The 18,409-nt window shown below is 43.5% G+C and overlaps 1 protein-coding gene across 4 annotated transcripts in view; it reads right to left on the bottom strand.

The window, feature by feature from the left end:
* BICD2 (BICD cargo adaptor 2) overlaps nt 1-18,409 on the bottom strand; it is a gene marked incomplete at its 3' end in the record, with an annotated part of 97,120 nt that overhangs the window by 21,950 nt on the left and 56,761 nt on the right. For all 4 annotated transcript variants that reach the window (XM_082487574.1, XM_082487572.1, XM_082487573.1 and 1 more), the window contains one exon: nt 3,060-3,212. In XM_082487574.1, coding sequence (XP_082343700.1) covers nt 3,060-3,212 — 153 coding nt within the window. The remainder of the gene's footprint in view (nt 1-3,059; nt 3,213-18,409) is intronic.

Raw genomic sequence — 18,409 nt, forward strand, 5'->3', positions numbered from 1 at the left:
CATCGAATGAGCTGATTCCAGCTTACTTAAGACAGGTGGGAGATACAGCGTGTGATACAGAGGCATCACAAAACGGGCTTTCCTAACAGATTATGCAAACTCTTTCTCTGTTTGATTAACAAATTCCTCGGCCAACCTTCCCACAAATTCAAGCTCAACATTTTCAAAAAACCAACATCGCAAAGCCGTGCTTCTGACACTGCTCACTGCTGTTAGAATATGCCACTGCACTTCAAACTGTTGGGATGCACCCAGCTATCAAACTCTGCTTTCATACATTCAAAATAAAATGTTTTATCATTTCTGTCATCATCATTTCAGCACATCTTGAGAGCTACAATTCATTCTCTACACTTCAGACTCACAGTGCCACTACACGAAATTTGATGGCACGCTGTAAGTTTTTACCTGTATAATTGCATTTTTTTTAAACCTCTCTTGCACTGAAATTATGAACACCAACCATGAGTGCAAAATTTTGAATCCCTCAGGGAATTAGCCTTAAATCAGCCTTAAAGAATACCTTAAATCAGCCTTAAAGAATACCTTTTCCTTACCTTGAAAGAAAGGAAAACACACCACATGGTATATGACCTTATTTATTTTTGCCAGCTGCTAATTTTAGATGCCACCATATACCAAACTGGTAGTGCTGAACCACACCTCATTTAAAAACCAGGAACCAATCATGTTAATTCAGTTTTGCATGTTAAGCCTGGGAAAACTTGATGGCTTATTCTAGCTATGTCAGTGGGATAATTAAAGCTTAATAAAAATCATCAAGTAGGATTAGGACAAGGTAGAAAATGAAATAATCCATAGCCATGAAACGAATTAGCTCTTGGTTCTATATATGTCCACTGAGCTCAAGTATTTAAGATTGCAGTCTATTTTCAAAGGTTCCGAAGTGCAAACACAGCAGTCAATAATTACTAGGAACTGACAAGATAGGATCTGAGCTTAAATTTGGCTCAGCCCAGAATGGCAGCATTCCTGGATATTGTTATTTTAGAATGTGAGCATGAAGCTGGGAACTTTTACTTGGCTCCTCTGAGGTGCAAACCTCACAAAGTTCAACAAGGCCAAGTGCAAGGTCCGGCACGTGGGTCAGGGCAATCCCAAGCACAACTCCAGGCTGGGCGGAGAATGGATTGAGGACAGCTCTGAGGAGAGGGACTTGGGGGTGTTAGCAGACAAGAAGCTCAATATGAGCCGGGAATGTGCGCTCACATCCCAGAAAGCCAACTGTATCCTGGGCTGCATCCCCAGCAGCATGGCCAGCAGGGCGAGGGAGGGGATTCTGCCCCTCTGCTGCACTCTGGGGAGATCCCCCTGCAGTGCTGCCTCCAGCTTGGGGGGGACCAAGAGAAGGACAGCACAAGGACACGGAGTGTTGGAGTGGGTCCAGAGGATGCCACGGAGATGCTGTGAGGGCTGGAGCCCCTCTGCTGGGAGGACAGGCTGAGAGAGTTGGGGGTGTTCAGCCTGGAGAAGAGAAGGCTCCGGGGACACCTTATAGCAGCTTTCCAGTATCTGAAGGGGGCCTACAAGAAAGCTGGAGAGGCACGTAGTGATAGGACGAGGGGGAATGACTTCAAACTGGAAGAGGGGAGTTTTAGATTAGATATTAGGAAGAAATTTTTCCCTCTGAGGGTGGTGAGCCCCTGGCGCAGGTTGCCCAGAGAAGCTGTGGCTGCCCCATCCCTGGAGGTGTTCAAGGCCAGGTTGGACGGGGCTTGGAGCAACCTGGTCTAGTGGGAGGTGGCCCTGCCCAGGGCAGGGGGGTTGGAACTGGATGATCTTTAAGGTCCCTTCCAACCCAAACCATTCTGTGATGATTTTATGTTTGAAGACAATGAATGAGACAAAGAAAGGTAAAATACAAAAGCAGCCAACTCCATAGGTTGGATTTTACCAGATCACTGTCTCTTCCAGCCTGCACCTAGGGGGTAACAGCCCCTTCATCCCTACTGCATCTCAGGGCACCCAAAACAGCGTAATTAGACGAAATATACTCAGGTGAGAACAGGTCCAACCTGGAACCCCCCATTTTGTGCATATCAGTGAGGTCAAAGTGATAAACATTGACACGGAGCGTCACCTGGAGATAAATGAAGTACATCCAATATCCCAGATACCTCACCTGGTGGTGCAGCTGTCCTTTCGAGCACTGAAGGAGATCTGAAGCAAATCCTGATAAGCTTTTGCTATGTGCTCACTACAACAGATGGTATTAACACCACTGTTTTCTTCAAGAGCTTTTACTTCAGGAATATTATACAATTTTCTCAAGTGAACCTAGAGTTTTATTTATTCAAGGAGACTGACAGGTACCCAAAGAATAAAAATAGCAAGTCTTTAATTGATAGATGAAGATAAGTGAACCATGCCAAAGAGTACATCTAATCTAATTACCTCCACAAAGGGAAACTCTTGAGTTTTTCCAAAAATGCAGTTTTCTAAAATTCTGAAAATAGCTGGAACTGTGCAATTAAACATGACTTTTCAGATGAGCAGTCATACAGGTCTAACAGTATAGAGCTACTGTAACAGTAGTCTATGTGTAATGAAGTACCTAGAGAGGAGGAGTACAGAACTGGAGAAATAATGTAAGCACTAAGTAGCAATAAAAACCTATGTTCAGAAATACACCCAGTTAGAGATACTGTAGAAGAGGATGGATGGATGGATGGATGGATGGATGGATGGATGGATGGTATAGCAAACAGACATTGAAAAAACAGTGTAGGAAAAAGAATAAACCAAGTAACAAAGCAGACTGGCAGAGGCTTTATTTCCATCAAAGATAGAGAAGGCAATGGAAGGATCTGCAGGTCAAAGCAGAAGCAATAAAGTCTTATGATTGCATATAAAGAGAGTCAGTAAGGACTTAAATGTTTTGGGACAACTCTTGGTACTAAGAGATAGAGCTTATAGTCTCAAAAGCAGTACAAACACAGAAAAGAATTGGTTGGATGTTCAAATGAGACAGAACCACGCCATAATACAGGAATTAACTGGTGTTACCAAAGCAATGCTTGCTATTTTGAAAAACTTGCCTGATTTTGCTTCAGGACAGACACTTGTTTCTGGAGACAGATGTTTTCCTCTTCAAGCTCAGTGTAGTCTTGCAGCAAACGCGCTTCTCTGAATTTATATTCCTTAATATCGTCTCGCAGACGGGCCCTTTGGATCTCCACATTCTGATTGACCTGGAAAAACAAACCCCCCAAATTATGGTGTTTTGGTCAATTACAATTAAATTCCAAAATTTTATCTGTCCTTATGTGCACTAATCAATTAGATTCTATTCAAATAGAAACTCTCCCCCCCCCCCCGAATTAAATTACAGAACACCAAGTCATTTGCACAATAATTAGATTTTTCTTTCTTGCTTCTCTTACAAATTCTCACCCTTGACTCAAAAGTTAATGAGCAAGCAGGGAAAGCAGCATTCACACCTACACTGTCTCACTGGCTGTAAGCAACAGACAAAAGTTTTCCAGATCAGAAGTCAATGCCTGAACCCATTAACACTTAAACAAGAAGGGCCTTTTCACAAGAGAAAGACAGATTCAGATGACCCCAGATGTTCTTATTTGGACAGGTATTTGCTGCTGCTTGCCAACAGACCTTTTAATTAGGCCCCTTAAATTTATTTATGCCCAGTGCAATAATTTAGAAATATGTTCTAATGAATCCTTTTGGAGAGAGACACTGAGTAGTGTCAAATGAAATCCAAGACCCCAGGTAGAAAGAAATCACAAGTGTGGTTGACTCGCTACCTTGGAGCAGTACGACCTTTAGATCTTTTGTGAATATACACTGACAAATAAATTAAGCTAACACATATCCAGCCCTGTGAATGGCTCACTGTACTTAGCTCTATTTTTTTCCAACATTATTTTCCTTCAAGCCACACCTTTAAATACTTAGAGTGAAAAACATGTTCTAAAACATTAGCAGAAATATCTTCAGAGATAGGCAAATAGGCAATATAGTTGCCTATAAAAATAGTACCCAGATATTTTAGCAGCTGTACCTGTGAAGTGACAGGATGGTTTTCCAAACAGTTCTAAATCAGCTCAAAATAAATGCAAGCTCATGAAAGAGGCAGCTTAACAATTCAGCTAGTTAGGTTATGGTATCTTATTTCTGTTTTCATCTATCCAGCAGCATAGCCAAGAAGGCTTCATCCTCTGGTATACAAACTCAGATTCCCCCAGTGTTCTCCGCTTCTGGTTAGAAACAAGAATGTCAGCAATGAATGAAATACAGTCTCAGTCTTCTTGTGAGCGTGCAGCAGGAATACACAAAAATAATATAACAGGTATCAACAGGCACCTACAGAGAGCTAAAGAGATAAAGGAACTGTTTGCGGCAGGAGCATATGCCAAGACTTGAATCTGGCACGTTCTGAACACAAACACAGAATCACCTGCAACTGTTAAGGCCAATAAATTTAAATTATAGCTCCCTCGCATGTCAGGTGGAGATTAGACTATATAAACTTGTCTGCTTATTTTTAGCAATGAAGAGAAGAGCGCTACTTCCCAGCACACTGAGAAGCTAAAATAAACATTAATTGCTGAAACCAGACACTACACTATGACAATGCAAATGAAAAGTTGCTACATCCCCTATTCCCTGCCTGAGCAAGCGTTGGGTCTATCTTTGCAGGAACCTGGGGCCACAGGGAAAGATGCACGGCAGGTAGCTGAAGGCTACAGGGCTGACATGAATTCACATCTTAACTTCTCCTTAACAACTGCCATGAAGACCTCTTGCCTTTGGCAGAAGGAGCCTCCAGCCAGATAATCCAAACTGTTTAACAGTTAGGATTGCGAAAGGCTCTTGCATCAAACCCAGTTTCATACAAATTAGGAGAACTTATCTGTAATTTTCCCCATTCCCCGAGCAAGTGAAATGCAACGGCAGACCTCCCACAAAGCTACTGGCCAGCTTCTCTCCCCACCATTCAGGTTGCTTTGCTCCTCTTCCTCCCTGGATGATCTAATCTTTCTCTTTGCAGAGGATGCCTGGAGAAATCACTGGTGCCAGTCTTTTTTTTTTTTTTTTTGGAGAAGGAATGGTTTCTGTCCAATCCTGCCCATTTAATTCAGAGCAACAGTAAGAGCTCATTATTTAATGCAAAAGTATTGTCATGGTCTGCCTAGCACAAGAAAAAGTCATTCTATTTCAGCATGTACAGGAAGGCCAGATTTAAAAATAGCTCCCTTGTTTCCTGACCGGGGAAGGAGGATATAACCTAGATTTATTGGCTGTTTAGCAAGCTGAACATTCAGTTTGCTCTTAGCATTTTCTTGTCAAATAAATGTGCATGCTTGCAAGCTGTGAGGTTATGTTGGGTGCCATGCTATCTCATATAACTGACCAAATGGCAGCTTTTTTTTTCCTGCAGGAAAGAGAAGCTACTGCATCCCTCCTTGATCGGATTTTTCTATTACCCATAAAGAAAGAGGTATTCACATATTTGAAGACAGACACACATAGATTTGCACACGTTCTCACAGGTGGTGTTCTACAGTTCCTCAAGAGCACAGAAGTGAGCTGAGCTACGGATGAATTTGAACCTTTCTGTGACTCTTCAGTAGCTTTGTCCTTCCTCCTCTGCCTGAGCGACCCCCAAGCACAGAGCAGATGGGGGACCAGGAACACAAGGGCATGCCCGGCCAGGCTCTCAGCTACATGGAAAGTCACACCTCCACCCAAAGTGAACCATGTAGCACTTAGAAAACATCATTACCACTGTGTGGAGAACTGATGGCCATAAAAATCCTGTTGAATGTTCGTCTGTCTAGTAAAACCCCTCAGCTTCTCAACCTATTCCCGCTACGCAGAAGCCTCTCATCCATCCTGCCCAGGAAAAGACTGTGATCTGAGAGTGATTTCACCCGACCTAAAGGCCACAGACCGCTATGATCCTGCTGCTAGACAGCTTGTCTTCAGCGTTTTCATCCTCTCGGCTTTGCCTCCAGAAGTTCTGCACGGGGCTCCTCCAAGCAGGACCACTGCTAGAAATGGCAGGGATTTTCTCAGCACCAGTTTGAATCCAGCCTTGCCTGCGTATCAAAACCACAACCACCGTCCTTCATCACTGCCAAAAGCCTGCTCCTTGGAACCTACTTTTCTAGTATAGCCCAGCATATGAAGTTACGCATAATTCAACTCTGAGAATTAAAACAATTGAGAAAAAAGATTTCTGTTACCCTGAACTCCACCAGCTCACGGCTCAGTTTGAGTTCCCTGCTGTAGTAAACATGCTTACACCTCATTTGACATGTCACTGTTATCACCAAGAGTCAAAATGTAGTTTGCCCAAATTTATTACCAATTCTAGGATTAGATTTAATGCTTCATGCAATAAATATTTCTAGATATGATAATTCCCTTTTATGTTCTTCATATGAAGGGTTCACAAAAAACGATGCAGACTCTTTGGAAAAAATACAGCGCAGTCAGAAAGGACTGCAACTCATCTACATTCTGTTGGAGTAGGGAAGAGAAAAATCACATAACCATTTCGGTTGGAAAAGACCCTTAAGATCATCAAGTCCAACTGTTAACCTAACACTACCAAGTCCACCAAAATAATCAATAAAACATCATCTCTTAGACATTTTACTAAGTATCAGCATGAAAATTGGGAAGACTAATCCTCGGACACTTACGTAACTTAGCGCCTTCTTCGGCACTTTTTTGAAGGAAGGTCTTTAGCCAATGTTCTTCTGAACACTGCCTTCATACTCACAGCTGTTGCTACAGAAGAGCCAACCACAAAGCTACATCATCTACCCCAGGTACCACTGCTGAAATTACGAACTCAAAATATGGACCATAAAGCTTTTCTAGCTGCAAAATAGAAAATTTCAAGTCAATCACTAGACATTAACACAACTGACAAGTTACGTTATTTAGGCTACAAAGACCAGCAGTTGCAAGTTGTGTGTGAAATTCACAGCTGCCCATCTAATTTTAATTGCGTTTCCTTCGCACATGTGAGGACCGGGGTCCTGTGGCAAAGTATCACATAACTGTGTAATTAAGGGCTGGGATATAAAATACCCTCTCGAACAGAGCCAAATTAAGATTGCATAAGAAACCAAAAATAATCTTCCCCTAGTTCTCAGGTTACAGGCTCTTAAATATTTTTTTTTGTATTATAGATGTAAACAAGCCACTAATATATGGCAGAAAAAAAAAGAGAAAAAGTTCCGTTAGATCCAACTATCACTATATATGACCAAAATGTTTGGAAAGCTGTACTTTCACTACTGCAGTAAGGATCACCTGTGTCACAAGGCTGGCTGTTGTCCCCAGGTCCCCAGCAAGGGGCAAACGCTTTGGGGGTGGAGACACAGACCAGCAGCACCTCCTGAGAATGCCCCTTCTCTCTCTCTCTCTCTCTCTCTCTCTCTCTCTCTCTCTCTCTCTCTCTCTCTCTCTCTCTCTCTCTCTCTCTCTCTCTCTCTCTCTCTCTCTCTCTCTCTCTCTCTCTCTCTCTCTCTCTCTCTCTCTCTCTCTCTCTCTCTCTCTCTCTCTCTCTCTCTCTCTCTCTCTCTCTCTCTCTCTCTCTCTCTCTCTCTCTCTCTCTCTCTCTCTCTCCTTTCTCAGATGCTGGAGCTACACAAGCTTCTCGTTTTTAAAAATTTGCCCACTCTGTTCTTACAGTAGAACTACTATAAAACAGTATAAAAACATTTATTTCTTTATGCAAAGGAGAAATACCCTGGTGGCCTGGCTCTGCTTCCTCATTCACAGGAATGACATATGACAGCCACCATGGTGCTCAAATGTCACTGTCATAGCTTTTATACTTCGATTCAGTTCATGAGCCACAGACATCCCTCTTGGGCCCTGCACAACAGAAACAGACCATCCTTTGGATACAAATCTCTGTTTTTTCTAATTGTATCCACCACCCGTGTACTCTTCTCCAAACACCGCTTGGGAAATTACTATGAAAACAGTTCTTAAAAGTGACAGAAAAATTATGTACTCTCAGCAGTGTTTTACAACACAAACACAGTCAAAAGAAATATTGCAAAAGGCAGACCACACAACCAGTAGAGAAAGTCATTGTCTGCATCAGTCAGACTGTATTTCCCAGAATTTATAGCAAGTGGCTTTGGTGTCTTGTTCACACAAGCCCACTGGACAAAAATAAAGTAGATATTATGCTAAACTGCAGTTTAGACTCTTGTCCACTCTTCTGTTGAAAGTCATGCCGGAACATGGTCTGTCTGCTGAAAAGCCGCTCGACTTTCTAAGCCTTGGTGTCACTGCAGACAGAGGTAGATAGAAATAGGGAGGGAAATGGGAAGGTGGAGCACTGAAGTCACTTAGAAGTAGAAGAAATAGTGTTTTGTTTGTGTGTTTTCAAAAGCAAAGTCAAGCTTTAACCGCATTTCATGCAGAAAAAACTTACTGAGCCAAAAAAACCTCAAGAGAGAGATGACTCATATCCCAGTCAAAATCTCCCTACCCAGGTGCTTCTCTGTAATATTAATTCGCACTGGGAATGGGACAGGAGGAAGAACCAAACAACAACAACAATAACAACAACAACAAAAACCAAAACCCCAGCAGTAGCAACTGTAGCCAAAAGCAGGCGAGAAGCTCAAAGCCCACCACTTGTCCCCAGTGCTCTCGCAGGAATCTGAACCACGCTCAGATGCCACCGCAGGCGGCTCTGCCCTGCTAGTACAGCTCAGCAGCACGGTATGAGCCCTCCATATAGAGCACCAGGAACACCTGTGGTAGCCCCTCGGGGTGTTCTTTAACTAAATGCTAAAAAACATTACTAAAAGAGCTCCTCACCTCACACCTTTCGAGGTTTTCCTACACCTGGGCCAGGTGTATGCCCATTTTATGCATTTGGAGCCACTGAGCAAATCTGACCCGATTTCTCTTTCCTAGCAGAAGTCGCGTTCTTCTTTTTTTTTTTTTTTGGACTAGGAGTCAATTTGTGAAGAACTAATTCACATGAGACATGCTGAGCATTCCCAAGCACAGTCAGGTTGAACTCCATGACAAACACCCTGCAGGGAACAAAAATCAGAGCTGGCAGGGAAGAAGAGGTGGAATACGTGCAATTCGCAGCACATTTATTCTCCTGCAGAAAGTGGGGAAATGAGCATACTAGCTATTGAGCGTAACTTATACACAGTGCTCCCAATAGCTGGAAGACATGTGGCTAAACTGAAACTTTGGTAGCAAATGTGCACAAATGCCTGGTTTTTGGTTGCTGGTTGTTTTTCTTTTTTTAACCTGTCCTCTCATTATCCAAACACCTACCCCATGACAAAGCACCTTACTATGGATACATATGTCTGTGATTGGTGCTGGAGTGCCACGCTATTAATGTGCTCAGCTCATGATTTATTGATTTTTTATTTTTTTTTTCAAACCATTAAATAAAAAGCTTTGTGAAGCTGGGACATTAAGGATGGGTTTATTGCAACACTGGAGAACAAAGAACTGCACTGTCATGGATTTCTTTTCTGCACAATATTAGAGAGAGACCTGAGCTGAGACTCAGTTACTACAGTGTATTCTGGCGCCATTTAAATCTCCTATAACTGCTTAATCAGCATTAAGTCTTGCTACAATGTCTTATGACTTAATGTATGGTTTGCTAACTATCTGTTCAAACACTGGATCCAATCCAGAGTCAAACCCACATCCTCCAAACCCTTTGTCACTGGGAGGGTGAACACCTGCGCTGGGAGGAGCAACATCTCACATACTCTTGTCTAAGTTCTGTGTATAAGAATCCAGCCCTGCTCTGCTGATGCTCTCCAACAACCCAGGCGAGGATAAATACATCTCCGCCGAGCACAGGCTTTAGATGCCCACCCAAACTGGTGGTCTCTGCCCAGTAGCCCACTGGGCTGTAACCATAAGGTGGCTGGCACTTGGTGCGAGCCCACACAGGCAGCGGTGCGGTGCCTTCATAGACACAAACAGATCAATGGTGTGGAAGAAGCTAGGAGGACTGGAATGAGCCTTCACAGAATCCCAGACTGGTCAGGGTTGGAAGGGACCTCTGGAGATCATCCAGTCCAAACCCCTGCCAGAGGCCAGAGCAGGGTCACCCACAGCAGTTGCACAGGACGGTGTCCAGGCGGGTTTGGAATGTCTCCAGAGTGGGAGACTCCCCCATCTCTCCAGACAGCGTGTTCCAGTGCTCTGCCACCCTCAAAGTAAAGAAGTCCCTCCTCATGTTAAGGTGGAACTTCCTATGTTCAAGTTTGTGCCCGTTACCTCTTGTCCTGTCACTGGGCACCACTGAAAAAAGACTGTTCCCACCTCCCTTTAAGTATTTACGAGCGTTGGTAAGATCCCCACCTCAGTCTTCTTTTCTCTATACTAAAAAGACCCAAGTCCCAAGCCCCTTCAGAGCCTCGTGAGCAAAAGCTAGGGCACCGATAAACCTCTGAGATCAGAGGACAATTTTTTAAGTCCAACCGAAATAACCCATTTTAAAACCGGAGTAAGTCAGTAACTGTTAACGGTCTCCTTTCCACCCAGTGATCTCATCACCTATAAAAACGGAGCTGTTTTTGAGCTCCCAGAGCAGAAGAGGGGACCCTGCTCCCTCTGTGCATTCCCAGCCCCACTCACTGCATCTTCAGAGACCTGGGCTTGTCCTCCTGCAGCACGGGGGCGGCGGGTGGGCCTGGGCTCTGCACCAAGGCTCCAGCCGAGCGTGGGAGTCTGGATGGAAAACGCTGACCCAAACTTGACGACAGTGTTATGAATGGCACTGTGTAACATTCTGATTACTGTCTCCCCCTTCCTGCACTGAATCGCTTGCTAAGAGCAGTTCAACTCCAGCTGCTTTTCAAATCTCAAATCTAAATGCTTGGCAGCGTTCCACATCCTTCACTGCCAGAAAGAAAATGTTTAACCCTTCCAAGGCCTGCCAATAAGCTTTTAGGTATCTGTTATCTTTCACCTCCAGAAGGGCTAGTAGCGCCAAGTCCAGCTCCAAGAAGGGTATTTAAAAGACAGGTAGATGTGGTGCTGAGAGACATGGTTTAGTAGTGGACTTGGCAGTGTTAGGTTGATGGTTGACTCAATGATCTTAAAGATCCCTTCCAACCTAGATGATTCTATGATTCTATATTGGATATTAGGCAAAATTTCTTCATTGAAAAAGTCGTCAAACATTGAACAGACTGCCCAGGGAAGTGGTAGAATCACCATCCCTGGAGGTATTTAAAAGACGGGCAGACATGCTGAGGGACATGGTTTAGCGGTGGGTTTGGCAGTTGGACTCGATGATCTTAAAGATCCTTTCCAACCTAGACGACTCTATGATTCTAAGGGTCACTGCCACCCAACATGTCCCCAGGCAACCACCTGCAGAGATGGGTGATGCTCAACAGCAGCATGCCTGCTGTCTCAGCTATCCGGTTTTGAAGGGTTTTCTGTGTGCTGTGTTTGTATTTTCAGATGCTAATGAAACAAGCCTGAGGTTCCTTCAAACAACCTCCCTCAAGCTGAAAGGAGAAGCAAGAAAAGAGCTCGATAACTGAGACAACAGCCCTTTGCATTCAAGGGCTTGCCTGTCATTCCCCCAGGTCTAGGAGGGCACAGGGATGTTGTCCCCTGGGGGACACCTGAACTGGGGTATACGTCAGGAATATTGGAACTGATGCGCCAACTGCAGTAATTCTCCCTCTGGATGCAAACTAGCAAGGGACTGGAATGATGAAGCACACTTCCAGGAAAAAAAAATGAACAATAAACTAGCTAGACTTACAGAAGAAGCATAGAACCTTTGCTGCCTCTTCTGCGGCTTTGTCTACAGCCCATGCGCAGGGGAATAAAGTAGTACCAAAGATGTATTTCAATCAGCAGCTCTAAGTCACATTTAATTTAAAAAATATATATATATTGTGACATCAAACATAGTTTTTTTCTTTTTCAGATTAAGACTACTTATTAAAAGCTCGTTCACTCCTTAACAGAAACCAGCAACAAAACCTACAAGTGAGATTATTGCTCTGCCTGGAGAAGCTGTGGTGGCTCTAAGGAGTTACAGAATGAGATCAGAAAGCAAATTTTGAAACAGTAATTTGCTGAATTTGATTTCAGATCCTTGAAAGCTCTCAGCGTTTCATTTCCCAACTGAAGCATAGAATCTGGACTCCTCCAATGCTCCAGGTGTCTTAGGAGAGTCAAACACCTGCAATCCACAGCGATAATTTGGTAGCAAACTCAAAGCAGACCAATTTGCCTATCTAGAAACCGGCCTACATCTCTGGTTTCAGGAAGACACTCCTCATCTCAAGAGCAGCCATGTGGCTGGAATACCACTGGCAATACAGCCACAACAGCCCTCGTTAGAACGGGGAGGTGACAACTCCCTCCCTGTCTGCTGGCTCTCCATGTGGTGAATCTCCCCGTGAGCTGACCCAACCCTGGCCCCTAAGGTGCCGTGGGTGCCCCAGCCCCTGCCATGCCAGGAAAGTCCATGCTCCCAGGTACAGAACAGCCTCGGGACCAGAGCAGTGATGAGCCGGCCACCCTGGTGGGGAAGGAGCCGGGAATCCCTTCTAATGCCATCGGACCTTTCCTTCTCATCATGGCAGTCGATGTCCTGAAGGGCCTCACTTGTCCCTAATCAAGCTAAAACAAGTTTAATGTTTTAGTATTTCCATAAACCACTGCTTCTAGCCCACTGGTAACTTCTAAATGCTTTTCTCCCTGGTCAAGCTTTTTTTTGTCGTTACTTTTGGATTTCAACACTCTTCTATTAATCAGTGATAATTAATGACTAAAAAACCTCCCACTTCAATGGTATTACAGAACTACTCTACGCTGTGCTCTGTGCTTCGTGTCTGCAGCCCAAAACTGCCATTTTCCTCCGCTGTTATGCCCCTTTGCAAATCCATGTTAAGTTTGCCTCATCAGAAAATGTCCACAAACCACATATTTTCAATAATCTTAAGTACAAGTTTCTCTTGTTAATTAAAGCCTGCCCTCCTCTGTTAAAAGGTCTGTCGGAGGCTCATTTATTTTCTTACTCATATTTCTTACTCTAATATTAAAGGCCTATTTTAAAGTTTCCATTAACCGTTTCCAGCAGTGACAAGTCTTTCTCGGGCAGATTTAACGCTAGCATACTGCAGCAGCAGGCCAGGTGCAAGTTTATGGTACTTCAGCACTAAATACCACAAATCGGTCAGACTTAAAAAGAACTTATGGTTAAAATAAAATTCACAAAATGTCAAAGTTAGCACAGCTATCAAAGATTAGAGGTCTCCTATTGACTTACTTTGGCCGTAACTAATTTATATGTAAAGCATGAGATGAAAGCTTTGGCTACATTTCTACTCCCAACATTAGTGGCCTATTTTCACGAGGTGCCCCACCTCCTAGAAGTGGAAAGTGCTTAGTTTACATGACCCAATCCTACTGAGATACAATCAGCTCAAAACCACGGGCTTAGAGCTCCATCGCTACTTCAAACAATTTTAATGAATTAAATCCCAAAGGAATTATCCACCTAAATTAATGATACCTATGATACCACTTTATAAGTAGCAGAGGTATATGAAAGATTTTGCTTACAATTAGATTATGGAAGCGGTACTTATTTATAGAAAATGCCACAGAATAAAGGAAAATGCTGTAATATTAAATAATATCATATGGGAGCCTTATGAAGGCTGGATTAAAAAAAAAAATAGAGATTTTCCCTTTAAAGGCACAGTACTCTTTCAGGAGTACAGCAGAGGCGAAGCAGATGCCTGGCAGCTCCAAAGGCCCAGAGCTACATGGTACAAGTCATGGAGTGATGCCCACCCCTGGTTCAACTCACAGGAACGCCCGCCAGGTCCACCCATGTGTTTGGATGCAGCAGCCTTCCCTCTGCTGCCTAGGGCCATCACCAACTCCAGGTCTCCTCAGCTGTAGGAAACCACAAAATCCATGGATGCAGTAAGTGCCATACTGTGATTCTAGACAAAAAACATTTTAACTCTTCTCCCTGAGCAGGATCTGCTAACAGCATAGTCCTACTAGTCTTCACTCACACAAAACAGCTCACTTCAGCCAAGGCCTTCGTCTCTTTGGCTGCGGAAACAGCTCCTAACACCAGCAGAGTCAGACTCTGGCACGATTCATGCTGCCAAGCTGTGATCACTCAGCATTTCCAGGTCAAAGTTGATGTTTTCTAGTTCACCAACAACATTTTCTTGCAATGCTTCACACACAACAGACTGACTTGCACACGGACTGCAGGAATTGCATGTGTCTCCATAGAATTTTTTTTTAATGAAGTTGCCATGTATAACCTGCATTAAACTAGAGGCAGAACCTCTGGTGAGAGGAAAGGATCGAGTGCAGAGGGATGGAAAGCAAAAACGGAGTAGAGGGAAGTCTGTAGGGGCATAACCCAGCTGCTGCCCTACCACAACCTGCACCTCTCTTTTCAAACAGACGTACTGCGGGTTACAACAGCAGCAGGACCCAAGCAGCTCGGATTTTCTTTCAGCAGCCTTGTTTACCACTTAGCCGGACAGAGTTTAATAACTTTCTGATGACCTAATACAATTACTTCACATATATTATGACTAAATGATGAAATCTCCTTCCGTTCTCAGAGTGGTACTTCAGACAGTGCATTACATCTAGCTTGTATTCTACAGAAATAAACAGATGTGGGGACACAGCAGTCAGATCTTCGTCAAACAATGACTAAATGCTGTCTCCAGAGGTTTCCTTTGTCTCTTGACTGTTATCTTGCAAGCTACAAGAGGCTTTGAAAAGCCAAAACCACCACTGGGTCAGTTGTTCCGAATGTACTTACGCCACAGCAGCCTCTTCCTTGCAAGACACGCTTTGGATGGAGCAGACAAGTTCTGCATGCAGAATACGGTACACTGAAGTTGTATACCAGTAATTACCGAGCCTCTGTTTTGCTCACAACCACTCGCACTCAAAGTGCACGCTCTGTGCCTATTATAAGGCTGCTGACCAATGGTTCCATAAAGCAAGAAAAAAAAAAAAAAAAAAAAAAAAATCAGTCTTTGGCCACATAAAAGTAACACACTGCCCTCTTTCTATAAAAAAGAAAAAACGGAGTATTTTCCTAAGAACTGTTTTGATAACTCACACTAAATTTATACTGTATAAAAATCTAAATGTAGACCAAACTGGCAGCAGCAAAACAGAAGAGTCCCTTTGTCATGAGAAAAGCTATGTCCATTGACCTCATGTTAGTTTTTCCTCCCACAAGAGTTTTAGTCTAAGATCCTCTGAACTCAAATGGCTGAGAAACTGTGAAGATCAAAACCCCCTGTTGGAATAGAATCATTGAATGGTTTAGGTTGGAAGGGACCTTAAAGATCATCCAGTTCCAACCCCCTGCCCTGGGCAGGGACACCTCCCACCAGCCCAGGTTGCTCCAAGCCCCGTCCAACCTGGCCTTGAACACCTCCAGGGATGGGGCAGCCACAGCTTCTCTGGGCAACCTGCACCAGGGGATCATCACCCTCAGAGGGAAAAATTTCTTCCTAATATCTAATCTAAATTTCCCCTCTTCCAGTTTGAAGCCATTCCCCCTCATCCTATCACTACGTGCCCTTGTAAAAACTCCCTCTCCAGCTTTCTTGTAGGCCCCCTTCAGATACTGGAAAGCTGCTATAAGGAGCTTCTCTTCTCCAGGCTGAACACCCCCAACTCTCTCAGCCTGTCCTCCCAGCAGAGGGGCTCCAGCCCTCGGATCATCTCCGTGGCATCCTCTGGACCCACTCCAACAGGTCCATGCCCTTTTTATGTTGAGAACTCCAGAGTTGGATGCAATATTCCAGGTGGGGTGTCAGCAGAGCAGAGTAGAGGGGTAGAATCACCTGCCTAGAACATACATTGCCATCATTAAGACACAAAAAGGGCAAATATCCATTCTAGATCCTGCATTTTAGGGCAAAATACCACAACAGTGGAAGTGGTGGCATCCCATTCTCGGAAGCAGTGCCTGTGCTGACGGGGCCATCGGTATTCCAAGTTAGCCATAAGCTGTCCCAACAAATACTGCTCCCAGAGCTGCTGACTGTTTTCACATTGGCCACACAGCTGTAACACCATGAACTTCATTAGCTATTCTCATAAAACAGATCCAAACCAGTTAGTTTTTGGGTTGAAATCAGACATCTTTTCAATCTCCGCAGCAATGGAGGGTCAGGTAAGAAAACCCACCGATACCTCTCTGGCTTCTAGACCTAAGCTACCCCACACAGAAGCAGCTCGGATTTACTTGTACACAATTATTCAATACCTGGTTATCCTGTTCAGTGTTTCCCCTTCAGTCCTGGCTACATGAGGAACAGCTCTGACCAGTGCCTGTCTGACACGCTGGGAGGGAGCTTTGGTTCAAGAAAATGCTAACTGCCCTGGGTTTCTCTTATTTGCTCAACTTTTAGAGCAACAGACTGATTACCCTTTGGGTAATCAAATGCTAAAATGTAGCAGGCGTAAGCTACTCTCACTAATGAAACAAAGAGAGAGAATATTAATTAATGTCACTTAAAAAAATCTGGACCTCCTCCTTGATCTGCAGATGATCCAGCAGGCATTTATGGGGAGCTGGGCAGGGAGACATTACCACCCCAAACTCACTTCACCTACAGAAAGGAGTAAAGAGGCATATCAGTAAAGTACATCAAACCTATACTTGAAAACCATGCTAGAGACTAAAACAAAAAGAATGGATTTTAATGCAGTTGCAAGAGCAGCAACAGCACAGCAATGCTATTTCTGATACTAGAGGCACATCCCCTAGCTGGCTCTTTGAGCTTCTGCCCAAGCGATGTTTTGTCACAAGCCACGTTCTTAAAACGTAACTGTACATGACTTGAAAATAAATCTCAGGGCGCAGTCCTGAGTCAGTTTATCAGTCCAGAACTACAAGGTGGAACAAAGGATTTTTTTCCCCAAGCATATTCCAGTACTGCTTTGAGGCTTACTGTAGTACACGCTCTTTCCTATTTAAAAACAAACAAACAAACAAACCAACCAACCCCACCAACCAATCAATCTGACACAAACAAGTCTTACTCGGATAGATTGCTAAGGGCCACCTACTTTAACGGAAGCAGTGCCAAACACAGGCAAAACAAATCAATCTCCCTGCTTCTGCGTCTTAAAAATCATACTACAGGAAAAGCAGAAGTAAGACAAACAGAACAAAAAAACCCCAAACCTCTTTAATTAACAGTTTGCAAAATAACTTCAAGCCATTGTTTCACTAATTAGAGCCCTTCCAGTTCCTCTTTCAATTGTGCATATTGATTTTACATGGGTTGAAAGATCACAGCTGCATACAAGAGACTTTCTCCCTCCGTTGCTCAACCCTGGGCAAACTGAAGGTCGTCGTGAAGGTCGCAAGGAGCCACCACTAAAGAGAAAACCCCATCCCGCTATTACCGCGGCACCGCCAGGCACCTGGCAATTTAACTGTACTAGAACGGAAAGATGCCCCCACAACCATGCTCCCAGGTTAATTGCCCAAAAATACCGTATCATGGATGCTTAACTGATAACTGAAACTTTGAGAATCCTGTTTAGAGTTTTATAAGGTCAGAAGAACAAGAATTTATTTTAATATTTCTTTATAATCTGAAAATACACAGAGTTCAAACGGTGACTTTCAATGCCCCCATTTTCAGTCTTAATTCATTTTTGGACACTGAGTCTCTAGGCAGCAGTCATTACAGCAACAGAAACACTGTAGTTACCATCTTTCCTCTGAATATATTAGTGCACAACAACAAAAGAGAAATCACGAGCAGATGCCTCCTTGAATACGTGCAAAGCACATCAACTGAATTTCCACAATTCATCTTCTTTGGAATGGATTTTTGTTATGTTTCAAATGGATACAAACACTATGCAGTTCTTCCTTTCTGTAAAAATACTCAGCTCTCATCATCGTTTAAAAAAAAAAAAAAAGCCTTGTTGGTATAAAAAAAAAAAAAAATAAATCAACTTCAATCAACTTCAATGAAAATAAAAAGGTGGGAAGAAACCAGCTGCCATCTCCATCTGCAATGTGCTGAGCCAGTACACAGCCGCGCGCTGCCAGTGGACTATTATCATTGCCTTTGAACTTCACACACTGGACAAAAGACAGGAGTTTGTTTGTTTGTTTTTTTTAAAAAAAAAAACAAAACAGTGCTATTCACACTGTGACCCTTCTAGTTCTTTCAACACATTAGAGGACCAGAAATCCATCCCTGCACCCTAAATTTGATTGGCTCAGTACCCTCCAGACAGAGGCTCATCACTGCTTTGCTTTTAAAAACGGAGCTTTACCAATCTGCAAACAGCCACTTCTACGTTTGGAGCACGTTTAGCAGCAGATTTCCAGCCCCAC

The sequence above is a fragment of the Vanellus vanellus genome (genome assembly GCF_965231255.1).
Source record: "Vanellus vanellus genome assembly, chromosome: 9".
In the NCBI taxonomy this organism is placed as follows: Eukaryota; Metazoa; Chordata; class Aves; order Charadriiformes; family Charadriidae; genus Vanellus; species Vanellus vanellus.